This window comes from Acinonyx jubatus, chromosome E4 (assembly GCF_027475565.1).
Source record: "Acinonyx jubatus isolate Ajub_Pintada_27869175 chromosome E4, VMU_Ajub_asm_v1.0, whole genome shotgun sequence".
Classification (NCBI taxonomy): Eukaryota; Metazoa; Chordata; class Mammalia; order Carnivora; family Felidae; genus Acinonyx; species Acinonyx jubatus.
In genome coordinates, this window is record NC_069395.1 from 50,039,953 (window position 1) to 50,065,628 (window position 25,676).

General features: G+C 45.7%; 1 protein-coding gene across 3 annotated transcripts in view; it reads right to left on the reverse strand.

Annotated features, from left to right (window-relative positions):
* PAPPA2 (pappalysin 2) overlaps positions 1-25,676 on the reverse strand; it is a 525,758-nt gene that overhangs the window by 132,213 nt on the left and 367,869 nt on the right. For all 3 annotated transcript variants that reach the window (XM_053208873.1, XM_027074271.2, XM_015064277.3), the window contains 6 exons: positions 17,492-17,785; positions 15,317-15,509; positions 11,752-11,873; positions 8,215-8,704; positions 4,825-4,953; positions 1,474-1,565 (listed from right to left, as the gene is read on the reverse strand). In XM_053208873.1, coding sequence (XP_053064848.1) covers positions 1,474-1,565; positions 4,825-4,953; positions 8,215-8,704; positions 11,752-11,873; positions 15,317-15,509; positions 17,492-17,785 — 1,320 coding nt within the window. The remainder of the gene's footprint in view (positions 1-1,473; positions 1,566-4,824; positions 4,954-8,214; positions 8,705-11,751; positions 11,874-15,316; positions 15,510-17,491; positions 17,786-25,676) is intronic.

Genomic DNA, 25,676 nt, shown 5'->3' on the forward strand with positions numbered 1-25,676 from the left:
AAGCACTTGATTAAGCATGAGGAAAGCTGGGCTCCAGTGCTGGCCCTTCAGAGCCTCCTTGTATGCCTGTGGATTAGTCACTACAATGCTCTGAGCCTCAGTTTCCAAACCGGAGAAGAGGAGAAGGATCGTATTGCAACAGATAAAGCCATTCTTAAGTAGAATGGTGCATTTCAAGATGTGTCCTTCACTGCTAGAAGTATGTAAGCAGAAGCTAGAGGCCTCTCTCTCAAGAACTGGCAGAAGAGATTTCTACACAGGAAGGAGGCCAGACTCCAAATCCCAGTTAGACTCCACACATGAAGGGAGCAGGGCCTCTATCAGACTCATGGTACCTGGCGGGCACTGCCTATGTTTTGTTAGATGGACGGATGAAAGACTCCTAAGATTCTATAATTTTGTGAATCTACTCTAGGTAGCAGGAGAATTTGTGCGTCCTGTACAGTATTTTACACCTTAATTATACATTATTACAATCATATCCTACTTTACCTTGCGATTTAGAGGCAGTAAGATATTTTTCAAAGCATCACTCTTTACAAAATTTTGGCGAATGGTTACGTTCCACAGAAACACTGCAACGTATACAGATGGGAGTAAAAAAATAATAATAATCTACATGTAAGGAGCCCAGTGATGATGTCTTTAACCAGAATTGGGAGAAGTTTCCTAGATGGTCTTCCTGCATGGCAAGAACCTAGAGTCAAAGCCACCTAGTGATAACTTATTGCTAGTGATTTGCTGGGATTAAGCGGTGTTAGGACTCCCTGTCATCAGTCATTATCTTACCTATGAAACACAGCCGCCAAGAGGTATCTTGCAGTCTCTTTGGCTTAGAATGTTTCCCGCACTGATTTTTATATAAAACCTCTGATTGTGCTGCTTGGCTGGTGTTTTGGTGGTAGACATGAGGACCCAAGGGTAATCCTTGGTAACATTAATCAAGGAGGCAGTGTACCCCAGTGGTTTATATTTAGATTCTAGAACCTCACTTCCTTGGTTCAAATCCCATATTATTTAAGCTCTCTGCGCCTCAGATTGATCTCCTCATAGTTCATGTAGGGATTAAATGAGATACTATAGGTGGGGTGACTGGGTGGCTCGGTCAGTTAAGTATCTGACTTCAGCTCAGGTCATGATCTCACGGTTCATGGGTGCAAGCCCCGCGGGGGGCTCTGTGCTGACAGCTCGGCGCCTGGAGCCTGCTCTGGATTCTGCATCTCCCCCTCTCTCTGCCCCTCCCTTGTTCATGCCCTCTTCTCTCTCTCCTCTCAAAAATAAACATTAAAAAAATTTTTTTAATGCGATACTATAGATGAAAGTTAGTGCCCGCCTGGCACACCACAGACACATCAAATGTCATTGTTGTTATCATTCAGCTATATGTTATAGGATATCAAAAGCTCACGGAAATAAGACACGGAGACACCTGCAGAAACAGGACATAAGCCTAGGTGGTGGTCCTCCACACACCTGCGCAGTGGAAGCCTTCCTCCAGCTGGCACGCCCTTGAGCAGCCATCTCCGCTCAGAAGGTCCCCATCATCACATTCTTCTCCCAGGCTCCTGGAAGGTCAAAACATACATTCTTATATACACACAGGCATAAAATAGTTTTCTTTTAAATTATTAAAATCCCTCATTATACATTAAAAAGTGCAAGCTGGAGAAAAGCAGGCGCTAAGAGAATGCTCTTACATAAAGAGTAGCTCACATCTCAGAAACATCTAGGAGATCCACGGGGGTCCTTCCAGGGTTTCCAGTAGATGGCATTAAGCTAGAAAAGGCCTGCCAGCCCTATGATGAATGAAATCTTAAAAACAGCTGGTTTGGTGAGGAAGAAACCTGCCTGTCTATATGTTGTTCTGTTTTCTATTCTCTTTTATCTGATATTTCTTTGTGTTTTCATTGTTTTATTCTATCTAGACACAGTTGCTATTAAAGTTAGGGTTTTGTAAGCTTGAAATCTTCTGTTTTATATACCAAGAGACTCAGCAGCCTGATTGCTGCCTGGTCTCCGTCCAGGGCAAAGCTAAGGCCCCGTCAGGTCCTGACTCCCTACTACCACCTGGTGGCAGCTATCATATATTGCAGGGGAGAAATAAATACTGGGAGAAGAAAAATGTCACCGTTTTGTTTTGAACCTGAAAAGCTGGACACAGCTGGTGACTAATTTGGATTGGGGTGGGAGAGTTAGTTTAGACGGAGGGCTACATGAAGCATGTTATGGGAACAAAACAGGTAACACAGATGTGGCCACTGTAAAATGGATGGAGGGTTACCGTTTTTTTTCTTCTTGACTTTGCACCAAAACGGACACATATTTTAACTCCAGTAGACAAAGGGTTTGGGCATGCTAACGTGCTTTCAGATGAGGACATAACTAATAGCTCTAACCATTGTCTAAAGTGTGCCTCCCCACAGGGATGGAGTGAAGATTAAGGTATTGGATATGAGAATGCTTTCATACGAATTAAAAGCACGTTATGAACGTAATTATATAATAATGTGTTAAATGGTAGGATGCCAACGGAGAAAGGATAACAGATATGAAAAACAACATGATTGAAGAAATCAAGGAAACTTCAAATTCCTTCTTTCTTGGAAGATAAGCCAGCTGAGGCACTGCTACCCAACAGAAAGATGAGCGTCACACACATCATCTTTCATTTTCTAGTAGTCACGTTAAAAGAAAGAAATAGGTGGAATTAGTTTTAATGATACATTTCATCAAACTCGAGACATCCAAAATAGTGTCATTTTAGTAATGTAATCGGTATGAAAATGATTAATAAAGCACATTACATTCTTTTACACATCCCACATCTTTGAAATCTGATGGGTATTTTTTCACTTACAATACATCTGGGTCCAAACACTTGATCTGTATTTAGATTTCATAAACTCTATTGTTGGAAAAGTAGATTCATCTACCCAAGTTGTTCCAAATACATTTAAAGGTTTTCTGATAACTGAATCAAGTAAGTTTTTAAATTAAATTTAAACTACTTAAAATTAAATAAAATTCCGTTTCTTGGCTGCGCTTGCCACACTTCCACACGTGGCTCGGATGTCCCACATGGGCAGACTGAGATGATCGCTTCCAAATAAATGTGGCTCACAAGTCCAGGACCTCCACAGTGTTTGCTCTGATGGTCTTACTGCGGTGTTATCCAGTGTGACAAAAATATATTATAACTAGTCTCAGGATGACTTCTGGGGCATCTGTGATCCCCTTAGATTGAATCTATACATTTGTCAAGCTTCAAACAGTGGGTTAAACAATTTGCATGGCTCCTTCTTGCTGTGTGTGGAGTGCAGGCCCTGCCTCTGGCTGAGACAAAGCTGTAATTCACAGGTTTCTTCCCACTGGGTGGTGAACCATTTATGACTCTTTATAGGGAGGGAATACAGGCAGGAAACAGGAATGTTTGGACGAGGAAACTTGTGAGGCCCAGCAGCCAAGCAGATGCTGCTTCAGGTGAAGCTGTTTCAAGGCACAGGAGAGAAGGTGCAAGAGCAAGTTGGGAAGGGCTCTTCAGCCCTTCCTGTCCCCAGACCCCCAGGCAGAGGTGGCATCCTGGGGCCTCCAGGCGGCCACCATCAGAGAAGTGCGGTGGGAGATACCTAGGGCAGAGTGTTTTGCTCAAGGAGGCTTCTGCCTGGGTAGTCCTGGTAACCAAGCCTCCCAAACACCTTAACTGGTGGGCGGCAGACTTCGAAAGAGGTGGCCAGAGCAGGGAGAGCATCAACAGCAGCCAGCCTTACTCTGTGCACAGAGCCCCGGGGAGGAGCCCGGCAGAGACGGAGGAAGCTGGGTGCAAGGCTGAGACCGCGGTAGGCAGAGGTAGCAGCCAACTAGCAAGGTCGGGGTATCGGTGAGGTTTGCCTTACACCAAAGGTTAAAAATCTTTGAACAGGCAAAGAAACAGGCAGTGTTCAGTGACGGCTAAGCAATGCGATGGGCTCCCAAGAAAGGCTACAGAACTGCTTTCTACTAGGGCGTCAGGATACTATGTGTTTTCACCCAGTCTGGGAAATTAAAAAGAGGCCATCTTATTAGCATGCAGAATCTAAGACACATCACAGCGCCTGGCCATCCGGTCTCCTACTGCCACAGTTCTATACAACGAACATATCAGGTCAGACGAGCATTCAGGACAGGTTAATACAGGGCGACTGGTGGGACATGGGGGCGTTTTCAGTGCTAGATTTGGAAAAGTCCCAGACAAACCGGCGTGAATTAGTCCCCTAGGCTGATACCACAAAAGGGAAACAGAAAAAGGAACACGGTGTGTTAAGAAGGCAAAGTAGTGATTTCATCCTTACCTTGGTAGTTTTACAGAATGGCTGTAAATACACTGCAGTCAGGTCTCCTAGGGGTCAAGTGAGCCAGTGAAGCTCAGAACACTATAGGGACTTTCCCCAGGTCACACAGCTAGTCAGGGGTATGGGACAGGACACTGATTCGAAACACACCCTCACCTGGTCTTTTAGCATCATCTGACATATAACCTTCTCCCTTATAAATTCCTTCCCTCAGTCACTGTCAGCACTTGTCCTTTGAAACCTTAAGAGCTGCCTGCCACCCCCTGAATCAGCCCCAGTATCTCAGTACCCTGCAGTGAGCTCTAAATAAAAGTGAGCTTCTCCTCAACTAAGATGTGAGTGATCTCTCAAGATCACTACCAGGTCCTAGATTTCGTTTGATCACATAGTGCCTCCAATTTCCAAGACAAGTCAAACTGAAACTCAAGATTAACCCTCCTGTTCAGGGTAGGGCAGGGCATCCTTGCTCACACATTCCCATGTACCCGCTACTCACCCTGCCACCTTCCCGTCTCCACAGTAAGGAGCTCCATGGATGTGGCTCAGCGGAGGCGAGGCTTCTCCTAGTTCTGTTCCAGCTCCAGCTTGAACTTGGTACCGATACAGCTGCCCAGGTGTGACCTCCCTGTGGAAACCAATGAGCCATGACCATTACATCCAGAAAGTGAGACGCTGCCCTGGGTCCTTTGCAGATGGCTTGCAGGGGTTTAAAAGAAATATTATGGGGAACATAAATGTTAAACATATGCTACATTATGTAAATCCAAGCTTGGGCACACAGCCTTACACAGCAGCAGAAGGTTTGCAGACATATTGGTTTCTGTATTCCCAGTATGTCCCACATAGTATACATGCAGTAAGTGGTTGCTAGAGAGAACCACCGAATTAACCAAGGATGGCATTTCAAGTATACCTTTATCGTGTTAAAAAAAACAACCACAAGCCAACTATTAGAAAACCAGCCATCTGCATTCTCGAAGTAATCAAAGACACCGAGGAGGAAAGCGTTAGTGTTTGGACTCAGCAGGGTCCTTCCTGGGTCTTCGGGTCACAGTTTTCTTGGGTTTCGAGAGAATTCTTGTCTTAAAGAGTCTGAGTCCTCAGAGGGAAGGACAAACTCTTTCCTAGAAGGAGGTGACAACAGCTTCTGCCATCATTCCTGGGATGCCAAAAATCCCACAACTAGGAATATGTTAAATGACTCCCCACCTCTAGCCCTGCCCAAATTTATACACACCAGGAATTGGGTTTTATTGGTTAACTCCAGAGATGGAAGGAATTTATCAGACTCTCTCTAGAACCTGAGCGCACTGATCAGGTAGAGGCATGAAAGACTGAACATTTAAGTGGGGGTAAGGGACTCAAGAGAGGGCTGCCGTTTCCAAAAACAAACTCTGCCCTTCTCTTAATTTTGCTCAGTGCCTGCCCAGATTGGAAAACTCCCACCAAAGTCAAGCTCGAATGGGAGTTACTTAGGAGGACAGGATCCCAGAGGGTTATGGGGACTGCCATGAATGGCCGCCACAAATCTCCTGCCAACAGCCTCTCCTCCTTAAAAGATTCTTCAACTCAGCCACTCTCTTGCTTAATGCCGCAGCCAGCCAACGGGAAATACTGTGGGGTCTCAGAAACATCTTTAAACACCTCCCTAGTGGCTTTTGATTATTTTAATAGGAAAGACATCTAAATATTAAAGACTTTTCAAGCTCCACATCGGCTTTTTTTAGGGAAAAAATCTTCTCACGAGAGTGCCAGATATTTCAAAAGCAAAAGCAATTTTTTATTCTAATCAATTCTGATGGCTCCCTTTTCAGACTGGTTTCTGTCAGACTTCTCATCCAGCCACGCATAAAAGTCTCACACTGCCCCGCAGCTGGGAAAAGATTGGCCGGGAGCGTCAAAATGTGTTTACGCTTCTTGTGGAGAAACTCAGCAGCAGGTTGCCCAAACCTTCAATGACCTGAGTTTATAAATGGCACCGTGTCACAAAGGAAAGGGAACCAAAACAAGACTTGGTCATAAAACTGGATTTTAATCCTGAGTCTGCCACAGGTAGCTGTTCAACCAAATTGAAGTGAAGTCTTAGTTTTCGCATCCACAAAATGGGGTACGACTGACTTTAAAGGTTGTGTGTGTTTGTGTGTGTGTGTGTGTGTGTGTGTGTGTGTGTGTGTGTGTGAATGCATGTGTGGATACCATGTTAGATGCCAAAGGTCATTTTAACTGCCTTATTAGAGAAGCTTGAAAACTGATTTTTCTTTTTAAATCTGTCCCATGAGCTCCCCTCTCATTTTCATGAGCTTTGTGCCCATTTCATTGTCCCCCAGGTGTAATTCAGAGAGCAGGTATGACAAGAAAACTGGAGTAAAGCTCAAGGTGAATGTTGTCCTCTACTTTCGAGCAGCTATGGTAGACTGCAAATTGGCCTCGGTTCCTTCCGTCCCACGTTCACGCCCCTCCGCAATGTGACGTCGCTATTCCTCCCATCAAGAGACAGAGTCCATTTTGCCGCCCCTTGCGTCTGGCATTGGCTGTGTGACTTGCTGTGGCTAGCGGGACGTCAGCACGAGTAACGTATGAGCAGGTGGGGGCTTGCCCCCCCTGCTGCTGGTGCCCTCCCATCCACCGTGAGGACAAGCCCACGTGAAGCCTGCCAGGGAATGAAAGGTCATGGTCGTCTTCCCAGCCCTGCCGGCTGTTTCAGCTCAGCCAACAGGTACAGGAGCTTGACCGGGACCGTCTCCGCTGACCACGCCAGTCCAGGTGACAGCACCCAGCCGACCCGAAGGATCATGAAAAATAGTGTTGGTGGGGCACCTGGGTGGCTTAGTCGGTTAAGTATCCGACTCCTGATTTCAGCTCAGGTCATAATCTCGTGGTTCATTGGATCCAGCCCCGCATCAGGCTCTGCACTAACAGTGTGGACCCTGCTGGGGATTCCCTCTCCCTCTCTCTCTCTCTCTCTCTCACTCTCACTTTCTCCCCCTCCCCCACTCGTGTGCACTCTCTCTCTCTCTCTCTCTCTGTCTCTCAAAATAAATAAATAAAACTTAAAAAAAAAGAAAAATTGTGTTTGTTGGTTTAGCCTACTTCATTTTGTGATTATTTTCAACGCAACAAACACTAATCTAGCACCATTTTTGTTTTACCCCAAGTTCTGGGCAGTCTCTGAGGAAAGTTATAAGGCGGGGGTAATGTGCCTTTGGGGATACAAACCTTCTCCTTTAGACCTTGAACTCTTTGGCGCCAATGATCTTACCTTACTTAGTCTGTGTTACCAGCACTGAGCACACAGTGCCAGGAACACAGCACAACTCACTAAGCGTAGAAGGAACAGAAGAAAGAGAAAAGGGAGCTGGAAGGGAAAGAGAGAGAGGGAAAGAGGGAGGAGCAAAAGAGGGAAGCGTGAAACACACATCAGGAATGAGTCTTGAAATGAAGGTGTGCCTGCAGGACACTTGGCTTCCTCGCTCAGCTATGAAGAGTTAACTACCGTCTCCAAATGGTAGAGGAGCTGTGGCAGATTATCCAAAAGTTACAGCAAGGATCAGAAATTAAATTGTGTCACTAGACAGCAGTCGACTCTGATCAACTTATTTGTGGCAAATACTTTCAGTCCAGCAGAAGCACCTCAGAGAAGAACCTCTTTTTTTTTCCATGATCCTAATGATGGCAACATTACTCAGAATACTTGCTCGCCCCTTCCTGGGAAATATTTTTCTTCATCTCAGATACGCCACTTTAGAATAAAATCCCCTCTGGGATTCTGAACATTTCTCCAGCTAAGGGCATGTTGGAATGGAAAAAAGTGGGAAAGGGGAAGCAAGACCCACTCCCAAAGCCCCAGGAAGCCCCATGGTTTAGAAAGCCCTACTGCCCAACTCACACGTCCGTGAACTTCCTGTGAGGATTTGTCACCACCATGGGCAAGCCATTGGCAAATGGGGGCTCACGAAGAACCTGGTACCTCACAGGCCTGCAGCCAGAGCACAGGGGACTATGGGGCTGGGAAGTTAGCAGAGCTGCGTCAATCTCCATCCGCTCATCAAAGGTGTAGACCTTCACCCCAGAGACCTTCCCGTCCACATGCAGTTTGATAGTGAGTGGGGTGTCACAGAAAGTGTCTAAGGGGCCCAGGTGCACAGACTCCTGGTGTTCCAGCAAGATCTCCGTGTCAAAGAGTGCCTGGGAGGAGTCCATGGAGAGGTAGGTGACCCATAGGGTAAGGGTGTCAGCTTGGACCGGGTGCTGGAAGAGCAGCTCCAGGCTACAGCCTTCCGAAGGGCAGGGGACCGTCATGTTCATATGGTACAGGTGGAGCTCGGGACTCCAGGCCTGCAAGCTTGGCTCACAGGGCTGGTCCACGTCTGGAGGCCCTGAGGGAGGTGAACAGAAAGACAGATGCATCAGGAACTGCCATTAAGTCTAAAAATGAGTAGCTCACATGAGCAACCAGAAAGAAGAAAGAAGAGAGCTTTGAGCCAATCCCCACAGAAGTTGGTCAACGTCGTGGGGTAGATCTTCAGTCCTACTGAGGACAAACGTGTGACAATTTAGAAGTATTGTGTCTTTCTCCATACCCCTATACATGGGGCCTCTAATAAGCGTAGTCCAGCAAGGCTTCCAGAATGGAGCGGGCCCACGTGGAAACATGAAGCTAATGCAGACAAGGTAAGTCATGTCCTTAAAGAGTCCTTGATCAGAGGAGAATTATTTGTACTGAGTTTATTAATAATGTATGATAAATCAATGCTTCTGAAACCCTGTTTTATTTATTAATAAGGCCAATGTTTGTTTCGGTCCGTCACTACATTTTGTTTAACTAGGCTCTCCGCAAAACTTTTTTCATTCCCTAAGATCACACCTTAGCAGTCCTTCCAAATGACTTTTAGCCGAATTTTACAACCATACGTTGAGATTTCCCTTTTAGTTCAGGTATAAGCAGTTAGGTCACTGCATGGAGGAAACTGCCCGCAGGAAATAGAAGCATGTATTTCTGATTGGGGAGAAAAATAGATATTCAGTAGCTAAGCAAAAAAGGGACGGTCAAAAATCAAATATTGCAAATATATTAAGGTCAGTTCTGTGAAAATAATCTATACAGATGGTGTTCTTTCATATCACACAAGGGGAAATTCAGAAAAAAGTGCTAAATTAGAATCAGCAGAGTCACAATCTAATTGGTGCCATGCCATTAGCTGTGTGACCACGGTAAGTCTTTATAAGCCTCAATTTCCTCACTGATGAAATAAGTACTATTTAACCCCTGGGTTACTAGGTTAGTGTGAAAGACCTATACAATGTTCCATGGAAACACTTGCAAATTACATTTGCAAAAACAGAATTATTTAGCCCTTCAGAATTTGGAAAATAAAGAATGCTCCAAAACCCAGAGGAGACAAGTTCAAATGTGTGGGGTGTGTGTGTGTGTGTGTGTGTGTGTGTGTGTGTGTGTGTTACGTCTCACAGTCCTTATTATCTTTGGCCTGTACTGTAAATCCATTCATTCATTTATTCATCCATTCAACAAAAAATGACTGTGTACCTCCTTTACACCTAGCACTGATCTGGGCATCGAAGACAGATAAGCAACAAAGATTAAGTCATAATTCTCACAATAGGGTGATAGGGCACAATACTAGACAAAGTGGTAATGGCATCTTTGAAGAAAAATGAAAAAGGATAAAAGGCTAGAGAGGGATAGGGTCTAATTTAGATTACAGAGCCAGGAGTTCATTCCAGAAAGATATTTAAGCAGGGAATGTGGTTCCATTTTGTCTTCTTCATTGCATTTTAGAAAGTAGTTGGTGGTCAGTAAGTGTTCGTTAAGTAGGTTTGGATCGTATCTGTAGATACGCGTGTTTGTGCACACTCTGCCGGGGAGTCAATCACTTTCATTGTGTATATTTTAAGTACGACTGGGTTCTCCATCTTTTCAAAGCAAAGGAAGACCAGTATTTCTTAATGGTATTTTCCAATAGCTGTCCCCAAAATATTAGCCGAGTAAAACCCCTTGGAAGCCAACCCAACAGCACCACTGTCTCAGAACATTTTTATCATGATTTCATGGTAAGACAGGAAGCGGAGGCCTTGAAAGCTGATTTGATTTGCCTCGAGACACGATTCAACAATTAGAACCCAGACCTTCTAATTCCTTTCACCTCTACCACATAACTTTAAAGTCTGCCAAGAATTAAAAGGAGAGAAATTCAGAGCCAGGGAGTTGAATGGCCATTAAAACACTAGTACAGGACAATCTGTTTGCCACAGAAAAGACTTTTTATGAAATGCCAATCTCCACATGAGTCCAACACAATGCCAATGTGAATTTCAGAGTCGTTTTCCATTCTTCCTTGAAAACTCACATCTGAAAAAAGTTCTATATGTCCAATCAGAATCAAGTACAATGTCTCCCTCCCAATTTCTCCTTGAGGCTCCTGTCATTTGAGTGACTGGGAGCTCAAAGGGACATGTTACAGACACTGTTGACTCTAAAACCACTGTCCTTTTTCTTTTCTTTTTTCTTTGTCAGAATCAAGAGTGCAAACTAACTCAAACAGGACTGTGTCCAATTCATCTCACTAATCAGTTTTCATGATCTTAATAAATACAAGAAAAAGAAAAAGATGACAACGAGGTAAACACTGAAGATGATGGAGATGGAAGAAGTCAGGCCATTCAACGGAAGGTGCTAAAACCCCTGTCAACAGCATTTTCCGGACTTGAACTAGGATAACATTTATGCTTGAATTTGTCCTAGAGGCCTTGCTGTACATATGTGAGTGAGTATTAACTGAGAAGTATGGTGAGGACAAGGAAAAGGGACAGCTAAAAACACTTTCCCCCTCCAAGAGTCTAGGATGTAACTTAGATCACATCCAAAGCACAACCAGTACCCCGTGATTAATGGACTCATAAAATAGCATAGATGAGAACGATCAGTTTGGAACACCTAGTCCACCCCACCCCCACCCCCACCCCCACCCAGACTGGCTTGGGCCGAACGTCGGTGTTCCCTGCAATGTGTTCTCTATTACTCTCCTGATAGAGATCAGCTTACACTGTTATGTGGCAAGGCAGCTCTGTGGGCTGGTAGGGGTGCGTAATACTGAACGCCTGAGCTCTCATCCTGAAAGTCACCCCCTGAGCTCAGCCGTCCTTCTCCATCCCTCTGTCCTCTATGCTGACCTCTGCTCTGCCACAGCCATCGGGCCTCCATGCTAAGCACACGTGGGACACACAAAGGTACCAGACAGTCTTTCCCAGGCTCCTGGAGACACATCCAGCAAACCACACACACACACACACACACACACACACACACACGGGCTCCCTTTTTCTCACCATGCCACTGCTCCCCCCTCCCTGCCACCCCCATTCTCAGCAGCCACCAGGTATAAACAAAAAAGCTATGGTGCTTTACCCACAGCCTCCTCTGGAGTCCAGTAACCTGAGGAGTCACACACACGCCGGGAGGAAGCTGCGTGCACGTACTGACGGAATGTCCCATCTTCAGCGCAGGCACCACACACGCTGCCTGGGACCCTGGGAAGATGAAGGGGGAAGGGACACAAGGAGAAGTAGTCAGGTGAACTGGGATCACAAAATTCGAAATTTGGAAGGCCTCTGGGGACGGGGGAGTGGCGATGGGTAGTGAGGCCCCGGGGGGTAACTGGGAACACAACTGTTTCTCAACTCATTTCCTTCTGGGGTAGACCTCCTCTTTTAAAAATTCATAGTGACATGAAAATCTCAAGGTTATGAAGCAGAAGAATTTAACTAAGTCATAAAGGAGGCCTGTGGAGATGAAAGCGGACAGCTTCTATCCTAGGAACATTCAACCCAAAATAATTATGATCTGATCTTTCAGCATAAGACCCCTAACTAGGCTGACTTTTAATAACCCATCCCAAGACCCCTTCCATTGCTCCCAACTAAAACAGACAGCAATTTTCAGAGTAAACTCATTAACTATATGTGGCCTTATGTTTTAAACTCCTCACTTGATGTATGAAAGTCATGTGAAATGTGATGCCCCCTGGCTCTCCATCGCCTGTGTGAATACCTCCAGATTTCTTACCATGATCCAAGGTTCTTCACAAGCTAACTCCAGCCTTACTCACTTTCGTTCCTTTATGAACTTATGTCCCCAGCACAATGAACTCATCACCATTCCTCAAATATTCAGCCCTTCTCACAGCTCTGTGAAACATGCTCTTCTCTCTCCTGAAAAAATAGCCTTTTAAAGCTTCTCTGCTTAACAAACTCCTATTCATCCTTCAAAGCCCCTTCACATGTAACCTCTGCAGTGGTATTTATGTCTACTCTTCTGCCTGGCAGGCGCTCTCTCTCCTCTACACACCCACTGCAAGTTCTGGCTCCTGTCTTAGGACAGGACATTCCCGTTCTCTCCTTTGCCTCTGAGCAGGCCCAGACCAAGTTCCAGTCTTTCTATGCCCAGCAGTTAGCATAGGGACTGGCTTCAGCCATCCCTCTGTAAGAGCTTGTTTTATGAGCATCCCTGAGACTATCAGCACACTCTACAAGGAGCTCTTCAACAGCCAAATGACAAGGTGAGAGCACTTGATGAGGCTCATCTCTGATACTTAGAATCTTTTTAGAAGCCCAACTGGGCATCTGAAAATGGAGGCATTAAGCCAAGGTCTCTCCCAGCTAGAGAGAGAAAATGAATATCGTGTAATAGACTAGAAAAATAATATGATTGTTAAATAGAGATAATAATTATGCGATTGGCTCCCTTTTCTTCCAAGCTCCCGTTTTTAAGCACCTTATATACCTGGCGTGGTGCCACAAGGCGCTTTTCATAAATCATTTCTAATCCCTACAAGAACTCTTGTGTTTACAAATGAGGACACTCAGGCTCAGAGAGATTAAGTCAACTGCCTAAGGTCACAGCAAGTTCCTTAATTCCTTTCCGCAAGTTCCCCAAAACCATCCAATGTCCGGGACCTTGGCAATGAAGAGGTGCAGTTAACTCCAACCTCTGACTCGGGTTAGCACCCACTTCTAACGTGGACACAACTCCAAACCACACTTCCTTGATGTACTTGGCCTCTCCAGGGCCGCTGCTGAGTGCGTGGTTGGGCTCCTCTCTGACATAAGAATTCCAAATACCTACTGGGGAGGAGTAAACACAACTCCGAGCGTGACACAAATCGCTGGGTGTGTGACGCGAGTCTCCCCGACATGCATGTTGGGAGGCCTCCACGCTGTGGCCCACCTAGCTGAGAAAACGAAGCAAATTACAGCCTTTTCTGCCAACAGACTCACGGCATGCCAGTACTGATGTCTGCTCTATCGTAACGTTTGTACCAGAGGGAGAATTGAGAGATTAAATTGTTTACGTGTGTTACATAAACTGATATAAAACTCCAGTCTGCACATGCCCACAGGAGGACTTACTGTTCAGCCAGTCCGACCGAAGTTGCACAGGGTCACCCTTGCGGGAAGAGGATTCTTAAACACATCACATTTGTTGACTCACAGATGGAGCCCAGGAAAGCCTGGGTGCTGATGGCCATCAGAGCTGCTCTGTAGGATCGTTAAGTGCTAAGTCACACCACGCACTGGGCACGCATCAAGGTACTGAGGACGGGTCCCAAGATCCAGCAGGCTGGGAACGCCACTTTGAAAACCGATTCGCCTGCTTGCCCTCATCCCTGTCTCTCCCTGTCTCTTCTCCCAGGCTTTCGGCAAAGGTGGAGTGCACGGAAACATGCTCCAGGGACATGGAGCTCAGTTGCTGGGGTTGCACACCCAGGGGGAAGTTCTAAGTAGAAGAGGGGCTATCTACCTTCTAAATGGGAAAGCTCGAAGTTCATAGAAATAATCGATTCCAGATTTCCCATTTCTGCAATTCGAGCAGATGCCACACTTTCACCTCTGCTCGGCTGCGGGGTCTGGGGCTAGCCACCATGCGCCTCTCTGGGGCTCGGGTCTCTCACTCATGGGGCAGGAGTCATGCTCACCACAAGGACCGAGGAGGACAACTGCCGGTACAATACCTAGTGCAACGCTTCACACAAAGACGGACCAAAGAGACAAGAGCCACTGCTGTCATTTAAAAGACAGTGGCAGGGCTTGACAGTGGAGAGCCCGCACAGGCCAGCGGTGGAGTTCCGGCCCTTTCCAGAGAATCCACATTCCCCCAGACTCCCAGCACTGTCACAGGGGATGCTTTTCCTACCTTCTCTCCTTTTTTACACCTTCCCCAGCATTCATTTATACCAGTATGCAAAGGATAAGTAAGGAACTAATTTTAGGTATAATGATTCTCTTCAAAAAAAAACCCCATGTATCAGGTATCTATTGTGGCAGGCCAAGGGACAGAGATACAAAAAATAGTCCTGCCCCCAGGGAGTGGCAGTGAAATGGGGCAAATGGGAGAACACACAGATAAGGACAACTCCGTAAGACAGTAAGCCATCAGTGGGGCAGGCACCAGGTACAAGAGGAAGCAGAGAAGGCATTAGAAACACCACAAAAGTCGGTTAAGCCCCTTACACAGCCCCTTACACAGTGAATAACCTGCCACCCCCCACCTCCAGCTGCCTGAACATACCACACTTCCCCCCAACACCACTGTGCAGGCAGCAAGTCTCGGCCCCTCGCCCCTCATACCAGGGAGGATTGGTTGACCTGGAGAGGTAGCAACTGCCACCTCAGCTCTGTCAGCTCATCTTCATCACCTTTGTCAACCTCTTCAAGGCTCTGGAAGCATGCCTGATCTGACCATGACAGGCCCCTCGCCAAGGAGTAAGCACGTATGACGAGCCAGGGGCTTACCTGACAGCCCTGTGAGCTCTCCCAGGGGGAGGACGACTATGGAGGGCGGCCCTGAGCAGTGGTCCGCAGGTTTACAGACCCAAACCGGGGCTCCCCTCACTTCGCATCCTTCGCCCTGCATGTCCGACATGCCCCAGAGACCCCAGAGACATGCCCTCACCCGCAGCAAGCGCCTCTCTCACCTGTCGTGCACAACCCCACTGACTGGAGGAAGCCAGTGGATGGTGAGGGAGGTGTGGGTCTGCCCGATGACCATGGGTGGGATGGGAATGGGGGTGGGCTTCCGGCTTTGACTCCACTGCTGATACACAAGGTCCAAATAGCAATGCATCCGGGCCACCTGGTTAGGGGTGAAGCTGTCGGTGCAGTCATCATCTGTGGAGACAAAAAAAAAAAAAAAAGGAACAGGAGAGATGAAGGCTTTAGCCGCCAAGGCCCACAAAGGCAGGGGTGAATTCTGCCTTGCTCACACCCTGAGTCACTTAACACAAAGCCTCACACGTACTGGGTTCCCCAGGGACTTGTCAGGCGAATAAATGTATGCTGTTCCAGAGAGTATGTAAGCCACAGTGGGAAAGAGAAGGCAGAGAAGAGCACTGCTGATCCCTAAAGCAGGGCCAGTACCTTGCTATGAGGCCGAGCCAGGGGGAGACTCACGCCCTGGGGTACAAGATTGCTCGGAGCTGACGGTTACTTATTCAGGAAACCACAAGATGGCAGTGTTTCAGCATATGGCCTTTTTACTCATGAACATCTCCAGAGTTGCAGACACCTGCTTCATGCCCAGTGACTGCCAAGGTTAGGGAGGATTCGGTGGAGACGCTCAAGGAAAGAGAGAGCCAAAATGTCAAGGATGCAGCAGGACTGGGAATGGTGGTCCTTACCTTCTTTTTGGGGCCTGCGACATCTCCCTGTTAACATAATTTTCATAGGGCTGGAAAAGGAGTTATTTTAGTTTCAGAGCTTTTTTAAAAAAAATATTTACTTATTTTGGGGGAGAGTGCCAGCGGGGGCGGGGGGCAGAGAGTGGGGGCCAGAGGCTCCGAAGAGGGCTCTGCGCTGACAGCCTGACGGCAGCCAGCCCTATGTGGGGCTTGAACTCACGAACCACAAGATTATGACCTGAGCCGAAGTCGGTCACCCAGCTGACTGAGCCACCCAGGCGCCCCTCAGAGCTTTTTTTAATGAAAGCACACCAGCTGAACACTGCCCCCTGTTCCTTAGATGGTTTTCCCGGCCCACTTCAAAGGCGGTGCCTAAACAGCTCTGCCCTCTGCACCCCGTTGTCTGGTCTCCCGTGGCAAGGGCCACTGTGTCCTCATTGGGGGGAGGCAGGGCTGCTGGTCCTTATGAATTCAGTGCGCCTGAATTATATGCCAAAATGAGACAATAGGTGACCAGGTCACCACTCTTTTCTTCCCTTCTTTCCTTCAGAGGCATGACCAAGGCCTTGTGGTTTATCTTTTTTTTTTTTTTTTTTCGGAGTCGGGGAGAGGATAGCCTTAGAATTTATTACCAAACAAGACCCTTCACCTTACAGAAAAATCATCCCTTCCTTCTCCCTAGAATAAGTCATCAAATCAAATCAGTCCTTACTTTTAGGGATAAATTTGAGTCCGTCACCAAGAGATGATGATAAGTACTACTTTTTGCCAGAAATGAGCAAGAGAAACTGGACAAGTAAGAGACATAATCCAGGATAACAAGACCAGATAATAGGGTTGTTCCCAGGGCCAGGAAAGTAGTGCCATTTTTTAAATAAGACAGCACCTGTTTTTTTTTTTTTTTTCCTTTGGTAGGCAAGCTAAGAATCAGCCCTTGGCTCATGTTGGAAGAAGCAAATCTGATACCTTAAAAAAGAACAAAATAAAAAGGAATCCTGAGCTTGAGCTTAAAATTAACCAGGTCCATCTTCTTGACTAATTTCAAAAACAGCACAGAGGCACCTTGACCCAGAAACCTCTTTCCCCATCACTGTTGGGACTCTCCTTCAGAGAGAATGCCTAAGAACGTGGGCAAGAACAGGAATAACCAAGTTCTAGAGGTCAAAGCAATCTCAAGAGAGCTTTGGGTTTTGTCTCCTTTTTAAACCATCCAAGAGAGAGGTGAGTTTTTCTTTTGACCTCTAGTGGAGGAGAATCCAGCCCCTTAGACCCCTTCTCATCTCCATATTTGTTTAAGTTCTTCAAAGGCAGACATGAAAAAGAATATGCCGTGGTAAATACACTTCAGCCCTCTGGCATGAGTGACTGCTTCACAGGCCCCTCCACCTCCCACACCTCCATACCCTGCCCCGGCCCCAAAAGGCCCCCACGTAATCTTCATAGCATATACACATAGTGAAACTGTCGTGATACCTGTATAGCTCATGTAGTTGCTGAACGGAGCCCCCGGGAAGTGGGTGAAGCCACAGGTATCGTTGGTAGGCTCTGGGTCCTGGCACAGCTTACTCTTGGGAGTAGGGGCGGTGTCGGCACAGAGGTCTCCCGTATCCATGGATGGCACTGTCTCCCTACAGGGGTCATCACAGGATTCCCTCTCACTGACCCCTTTGAAGACATGGTAGAGTCCCAGGACATGCCCCACCTCGTGGATCATAATGTTGGTATGGCCAGGCATGCCATAATAGGCTGGGTTGAGGACAACGCCACCTGCAATGGAAGATTTGGAAAACATCTCTAAGCATGTAACGAATAGCAGCCTCTGATCCTTAATTATGTCTGCTGGTAAACATCCAGTGTTCAATTTCAGCCTCTAAGGGAATACTGTATAACTTTTAGTGGCATTCAGTCACCTGCTTTTCCCTTTGGTCACAAACACCATCTGAACTAATTAATAAATGCGTCTTTAGCCCCCAACATAGATGAGGGCTGTTCTAGAAGCCAGGGAGAGCAATAAAGATGAAACGACATGATAGAGGGCCAGGATTCTTAGCGCTGGCTGCACATTAACAGCACCTAGTGAAGTTAAAAACACAGATGTCCTAGAGACCTGAATGTGAGACCTGAAATTATAAAAATCCTGGAAGATAGCACAGACAGTAATATCTCTGATATTGGCCTTCGCAACATTTTTCTAGGTATGTGTTCTGAGGCAAGGGGAAATAAAAGCAAAAATAAACTATTGGGACCTCATCAAAATAAAAAGCCTCTGCACAGCAAAGGAAACAATGAACAAAATGAAATGGCAACCTACTGAATGGAAGAAGATATTCGCAAATGACATATCTGATAAAGGGTTAGTATATAAATTATATAAAGAACTTACACAATTCTATACCCAAAAAACAAAGAATCCAATTTAAAAATGGGCAAAAGAAATGTACAGACATCTCTCCAAAGAAGACATACAGATGATCAACAGACACATGAAAAGATGTTCAACATCATTCATTATCAGGGAAATGCAAATCAAAACTACAATGAGATTTCACCTCACACTTGTCAGAATGGCTAAAATAAAAAACACAAGAAACAGTAAGTGTTGGTGAGAATGTAGAGAAAAAGAAACCCTTTCACACCACTGATGGGAATCCAAACTGGTACAGTCACTTTGGAAAACAGTATGAAGTTTCCTCCAAAAGTTAAAAACAGAACCACCCTATGATCCAGGAATTGCACTCCTGGGAATTTATCCCCAAAATACAAAAATATTAATTCAAAGGGATACATGTACCCTTATGCTTATTGCGGCATTATTTACCACAGACAAATTATGGAAGCAGCCCAAATATTCGTTGACTGATGAATGGGTAAAGAAGAGATGGTACATGATATACAACACTATTCAGCCATAAAAATCTTGCCATTTGCAATGATGTGAATGGAGCTAGAGAGTATAATCCTAAGTAAACTAACTCAGAAGAGGATAAATACCATATGATTTCACTCATAGGTGGAACTTAAGACACAAAACAAATGAGCAAAGGAGAAAAGAGAGAGAGAAACCAAGAAACGGATTATTAACTATAGAGAACAAACTGATGGTTACCAGACGGGAGGGGAGGGGGAGGATGGGTGAAATAAATGACAGGAATTGAGCATACTGGTGGTACTGATGAACACCAGGTGATGTATGGAAGCGTTGAATCCCTACATTGGACACCTGAAACTAACATAACAGTGCATGATAACTCCACTGGAATTAAAAGAAAGTGAAACAAAACTGTCAAATCCATTACACTCTTGAGGAGGGCACCTGTTGGGATGAGCACGGGGTGTTGTATGGAAACCAATTTGACAATAAATTTCATAAAAAAAAGATCCATTACACTCTTGGTAGAAATGTAAATTGATACAACAATTTTTATGGTAAAGAGAATGGAGGTTCCCCAATGTATACTTTTTAATTACATTATTAATTCATTTTAAAAAAAATCAGTGTATATGTGGCAGCAAAACAACAAACAAACAAACAAAAACACAGATGTCCAAATGCTAGCCCCGATGAAATGAATCCAAATATTCGAGGATGGGGATCTATGCCTTAGTATTGTTTGAGACTTCCCAGATTGAGAGCCATTGGTATGGATGAAAGCACATGGGGTTTAGAGTCAGGGAATTCTGGGTCTGAATCCTGGCCCTCCACATACTAGCTCTGAGGACTTGAACAGCTATCTGAGCTTCTAGGACCTCAGCTGTGCCGTCTGTAAAGTGGAGATGATGACACCTACTTCCTGCTTTTTGTAGGTTTGGGTCTTCTAAAGCATTTGGCATGCTGGAGGAGTTTAGTAAATGACAGTTATGTGTGCTGCTTCTGAATTCATGACCCATACTCACAAGGAGCCAACGACCACTGAGACGAAAGACAAGTCCAACCAAACTACCATTCACTTCAGAATGTCAGAGGCACTACGGGAATATGTCCCACCCTCACCTCCCCCAAATCTCCTTGAGAACACCAGGGAGGTGTTTCAAAGAACAGTTGACTGCATTCATCCGGGCTTGGATGAAAGTAGTGGGCTCGCTGTAACCTTCCAAAAGTAAAGGCTAAAGACCTCTCAGTGTCCCAGCTTCTATGTGTCTAGCTTCCCGATCCCAGCTTTCCAATCTCAGATTCCCAATCCCTGCTTTCCTCCTCTCCCCACGGTTGGAGCCACTTGACCTTCAAACATTGTCAGGATCGGGCCTCATCCTCATCTCTAGGACCTGAAACAGGGCCGTGTCAACGGCTCTGGACCAACCCTCTGGTTGCTTCCAGGCTGCCCCTGACCCTCTGATTCAGATCTGACCCCAACTGCCAAGCCATGCATCATCCCTCCTACCTGAACCCTCCCTGTATCAACAGTCCACTGAGTATGGCAGTCCCTCCAAAAGAACGGCTCTGCTTTTCTTCTGGAAGATCCTTTCCAGGGACTGTCTCATTTCTGAATTCTATGTGCTGCCCCAAAGACAACGACATAAATGGTTTCATGGGCAGAACGGAATCACCGGGTATCTGGTGCCACAACCGGTGGCTCAACCTGCCCTTTTAGTGACTACCTTCCAGCAAATGACAGTTTCTAGGTCCAAGTTCTAGCTTCTCCCAGTCTACTCAGACATGCTGACATTAACCAAGGCATGCCCAGACACGTCCTGAAATACACTATCTGCTCTCACATCTACATCAGAGCCAGACCTCACCTCCCTTGTTCATCATTTCTATCACTTCCAGTAGAAGTTTTTATTCTCTCATATTAACCTTTTTTCCTTTTATAAAATTTTCTGTATATTTCTTTCATTTGTGCATCATTATGTCAACACAAAGTTATTTGAAAACAGATCTATTCCAGTAACATCCTGGGTGCTCAGTATTTGCATAAAGCCAGCAAAATGCAGCATTTCCACGTTTCAAGATGCTGACTGCTTCATGTTTACAGCAATGGCACTAGTAATCATCATCAAAGTTCATACTTTGGCTCTCAACTCTTCTTTGTTTTTTTTAAGGTTATTTATTTATTTTGGGAGAGAGAGAGGGCATGAGTGGGGTAGGGGCAGAGAGAGAGAATCCCAAGCAGGCTCCATGCTGTCAGCACAGAGACTCATGCAGGGCTCAATTCCACGAACTGTGAACTCATGACCTGAGCCGAGATCAGGAGTCAGACATTTAACCGACTGAGCCACCCGGGGGGGGCCCCTCTCAGCTCTTTTTCATCCACATGAGCAAAGGTGCTCTAAGAGCACCATGCTGTTTGTGTCATCACTCTCTTCTGCCTTCCTCCACCCCAACCCTTCCCCCCCACACACACTTAACCTGTTTCCCTCCTCCTCCTTTCCCTTCCCCCACCTCTAAGCAAGATTTGGATTCAAAAAACCAATCTGGGAGTGCCTGGGTGGCTCAGTTGGTTAAGGGTCTGACTTCGGCTCAGGTCATGATCTCATGGTTCATGGGTTCGAGCCCCACGTCGGGCTCTGTGCAGACAGCTCAGAGCCTGGAGCCTGCTTCAGAGTCTGTGTCTCCCTCTTTCTCTGCCCCTCCCCTGCTCACGCTCTGTCTTTCTCTCTCTCAAAAATAAATAAACATAAAGAAAAAAACCAATCTCAGGGGGCGCCTGGGTGGCCCAGTCAGTTGAGTGTCCAACTTCACTCAGGTCATGATCTCATGGTCTATGAGTTCGAGCCCCACGTTGGGCTCTGTGCTGACAGTTCAGAGCCTGGAGCCTGCTTCGGATTCTATGTCTCCTTCTCTCTCTGCCCCTCTGTCATATCTGATGGTTAGGTGTGCTTGAGAAAAATGAAGCATGCCACACCCACCTCCTGCAGATTGACTGGCCTAAGAACTATAGCTTCTGAAAAGCCTTGCAGCAATTTTGTTGAACCCTTTGCTTCCCAAACTTGTTTGAACACAGAACCTGTTTGGGGTAGAATACCTTTCGACGTAAGGAATACTGGATTCCTTAGAGTACAATTCATACCAAGTACCAAAGACAAAGAAAAGTCTCAAGTAACAGTTACTTTCTACCCATACATATGGTCAGTCCATCTCAAGTCCTCTTGGGATCTCCTCCAATGGTAGAAGAAAGGGGTTATAACTGAATAGAAATAAGATTACAGGAAGAAGGGCTGGCAAAAATAGGAAGGAGGGGTGGCTGGGAGTGTGCTTCTGGGAGCACTGGATGAGGATGAGAGTGGTCATTATACTAGTGGGTGTCTCATCATCCTCCAGAAGTTTCTGCCTCAACCCCAAATGAGATATTTCCCAATATAGGAATATTCTCCTTTCAATAAACCAGCTTATTTGTAAGAAGAGGAAGAAGCATAAAAATGCAAGTTCTTACCACGCTCAGCAAATCTCCTCCACACCAACGACAGTGGTGAGGGTTTTCTGCCATAGCACTCTTAATGCACATTAAGGACAGTGTAGACTTAACCAGGCAACACTTAAATTTTAATTAAAAACATAAATCTTTTATGTTCTATTTTTTTTTTACTGTTCTATTTTTTTACTCCAGAAAGATGAGACTTTCGCCCCCAAATCATTGTATGGAACGCACAGTAATAAGTTCAGTTGCTATGTGTGTGTCAGGTAGAATGTTATATATTCTAATTTAGAAGTAAGTGCTGTGTGCACCAATACATGTTGAGGGAAAAGCCCAGGATCCTCTTACAGTAATTCTGCTCGCTAGAGCCTGAGGTTAGGAAATCATGCCGGACCAGAACTTAAGAAATTTGGAAGGTGGCCCTGACCCTGAGTAGTGTATGGACCCTGAGTAGTGTATGGCTCTGCTCCTTCATCTTTCCCAAGGTTAGCTGCAAAATGAGGGAGCTAGCCATGTTTCTCACCTAGAGTCCCTCTCATCTCGTGCCTCTAAGAGCTAACATTCAGGACTGTGTCGGCAATCATAAATACCACGTGAAGAAAAACTTGGGTTATCACGACTGTCACCCCCTTGGCCTCGTAACCTGTGTTCCAAGACTCCCCGCCTCTCGGGAGCCTGAGGGGCAGGAGAGAGCTGGGCATGAGCAACCACATTCTATTCAGATCTGCTAGACCTTCAAGGGATCCAGGTTCACCACCTGCTCATCCTCACGCCCTCTCCTTCCCGTCCCATGTGCAGGGGGTCCCACATGCTTCTTCTAGTCAACCTTTATTCCAACTAAAACACACTTGTGAAATTATTAAGGGAGTAGGTTTTAATCATACAATCACACACCCACCTGGGGAGGAGGGGAGAGACTTTATTTCATGGTTTAGTTTATAAAAGTTCTTTCATGTGTTGATAAAAATCACACACACACACACACACACACACACACACACACACACACACACTCATACCAAAGCCTGAGTGAGACATAAATACTGGCTGCCCAAAATCTAAAAAGAAGAATGGGAGAACTTCTTTTCATTAAGAAGGAATGAGACCTGGGGGCGCCTGGGTGGCGCAGTCGGTTAAGCGTCCGACTTCAGCCAGGTCACGATCTCGCGGTCCGTGAGTTTGAGCCCCACGTCAGGCTCTGGGCTGATGGCTCAGAGCCTGGAGCCTGTTTCTGATTCTGTGTCTCCCTCTCTCTCTTCCCCTCCCCCGTTCATGCTCTGTCTCTCTCTGTCCCAAAAATAAATAAACGTTGAAAAAAAATTTTTTAAGAAGGAATGAGACCTGATTAATAATAAATAAAAACAGAGTCCCTCAAATGACAAGCCCTTCCTGCCCTCTATTAGTTGGGTCTGACAACGGAGAGTCTGAGGAGCCGTGAATTCCCACCTGCTGGAGGAAATGTGTAATCCTTTTCCAGGAGCAACTTAATAGGAATAATAAAAAGATACTACCAAGTGCTACTTTCTAGTTCCTATTCTATGTTAATATTCACACAAAGCAGCAGCATCTTCTGATGCGCCTATCTGTGCCCCACACTTTCCTGCCTTTCCATTACTGGCATGAGTCAGACTCTGAGTGGGTACCAGGGGGTCCTCACAGCACTTCCCAGAAGCCTCTCACACAAGATGGCCTTTGGAGTGACGTAGGCTCCTTCTTTGGCTGTGGACACTCACTGGAAATGTATCGATCCTTATCTTTGGGAATACTCCTTAAAAGCTCTCCAGGCTACCTCCTGATCTGTTTCATGGTAATATGAGAGTTCTTAACTCAAAGGGTTGTTATGGAGATTAAAACAGTGATGTGGATAAATAAGCATTTAGTTGATTTTCTGAAACAAAGTAACCCCAACTGTATTTTAGACCATTGGTCAATATTACTGTAATTATATAAGGCAGCCTGGCCACACAGGCTTACCTGCCCCCACCTTTTGTTGGCTTCCTCCTAACCATCTTCATTCATCAAGAAACTGGGATGGCGTCTGACCACAAACAGAGCAGGCTTTCCAGAGTGAAAACTGCCATCGCCAGGCAAGGCAGACAAGCATCTCTCCACGCGAGAAGCTCTGATCTGCCCCTAGGCTGCTCACACTTTTTCCATGTTGTTCAGGTCCTGACATCCATGGGCACCCAGGAGACAGATGAGATTTGGACAGAGTTGTAAATAAACAAGTGCCCATTCAATTCACACACAACACACTGACATTCAAAAATTTTTTGCAATAGCCTAAAATTAGTCCAATAGTGATTGTGTATGGAAAGGAAGTCTTGCAGATTGGACTGTTCCTTTTAATTACTCATAGACCTTGTTGGGAGGTCAGATTTACCCAAGACACCTTTCTTCTGCATTTCCAATAATCTATTCCTTCCTACTTCCCTAGTTATACAGAATATAATTATCATTTCTTACACTCAAAACCACTGCTCAGTTTTGTTTCTCCTCAAATGAGGGATAAAATATGGTGATAGAATAGGGGGATGGGATTTCCTTCCCTACAACTGAATCCCTTTCTTTGTGTTCTCAGCTTCTTTAAAAATTGTTTTTAATGTTTATTTATTTTTGAGACAGAAAGAGAGAAAGAGAGTGTGCACACGCAAATGGGGGGGGGCAGCGGGGGGCAGAGAGAGAGGGAGACACAGAATCCGAAGCAGGCTCCAGGCTCTGAGCTGTCAGCACAGAGCCTCACACGGGGCTCGAATTCACGAACTGTGAGATCATGACCTGAGTCAAAGTCCAACGTTTAACTGACTGAGCCACCCAGGCATCCCTGTGTTCTCAGCTTTTATTTGCTACATGGAAACAGGAAGTAGAAGAAAGACATGACAATATATATTTTCAACAATATCTTGGTTCTTCAAACTTTACTCTAAGACACTATCAGACTCTAACTTCATTCACCTCCCCAACACTTGTTTTGAAAGGCTGCTTAGGAGATGACGACAAAACCCAGGAGTGCCCACTCAAGGGAAACTTTGAAGCGACAGTGTGAATGGAGGGCAACATTTTGGAAGTACTCACATTTTACCCCAGTGGCTCCTGGTCCCTTAGTCCACTGCCAATTCAAGAGGTCAGGCTCTTCTACATTCAGCCATTACCTCCCTAGGAGGTAGAATATGGAGTGAAAAGCAAAAAAAAAAAAAAAAAAAAAAAAAAGGAAGCCCTGTTCTGTCTGTGAGATTTTCAAAGTGTATGCCATTTGGGCCCTGAGGAGATTCAGGGTTTAGCCAACATGGTAAGTGAACAAGGGT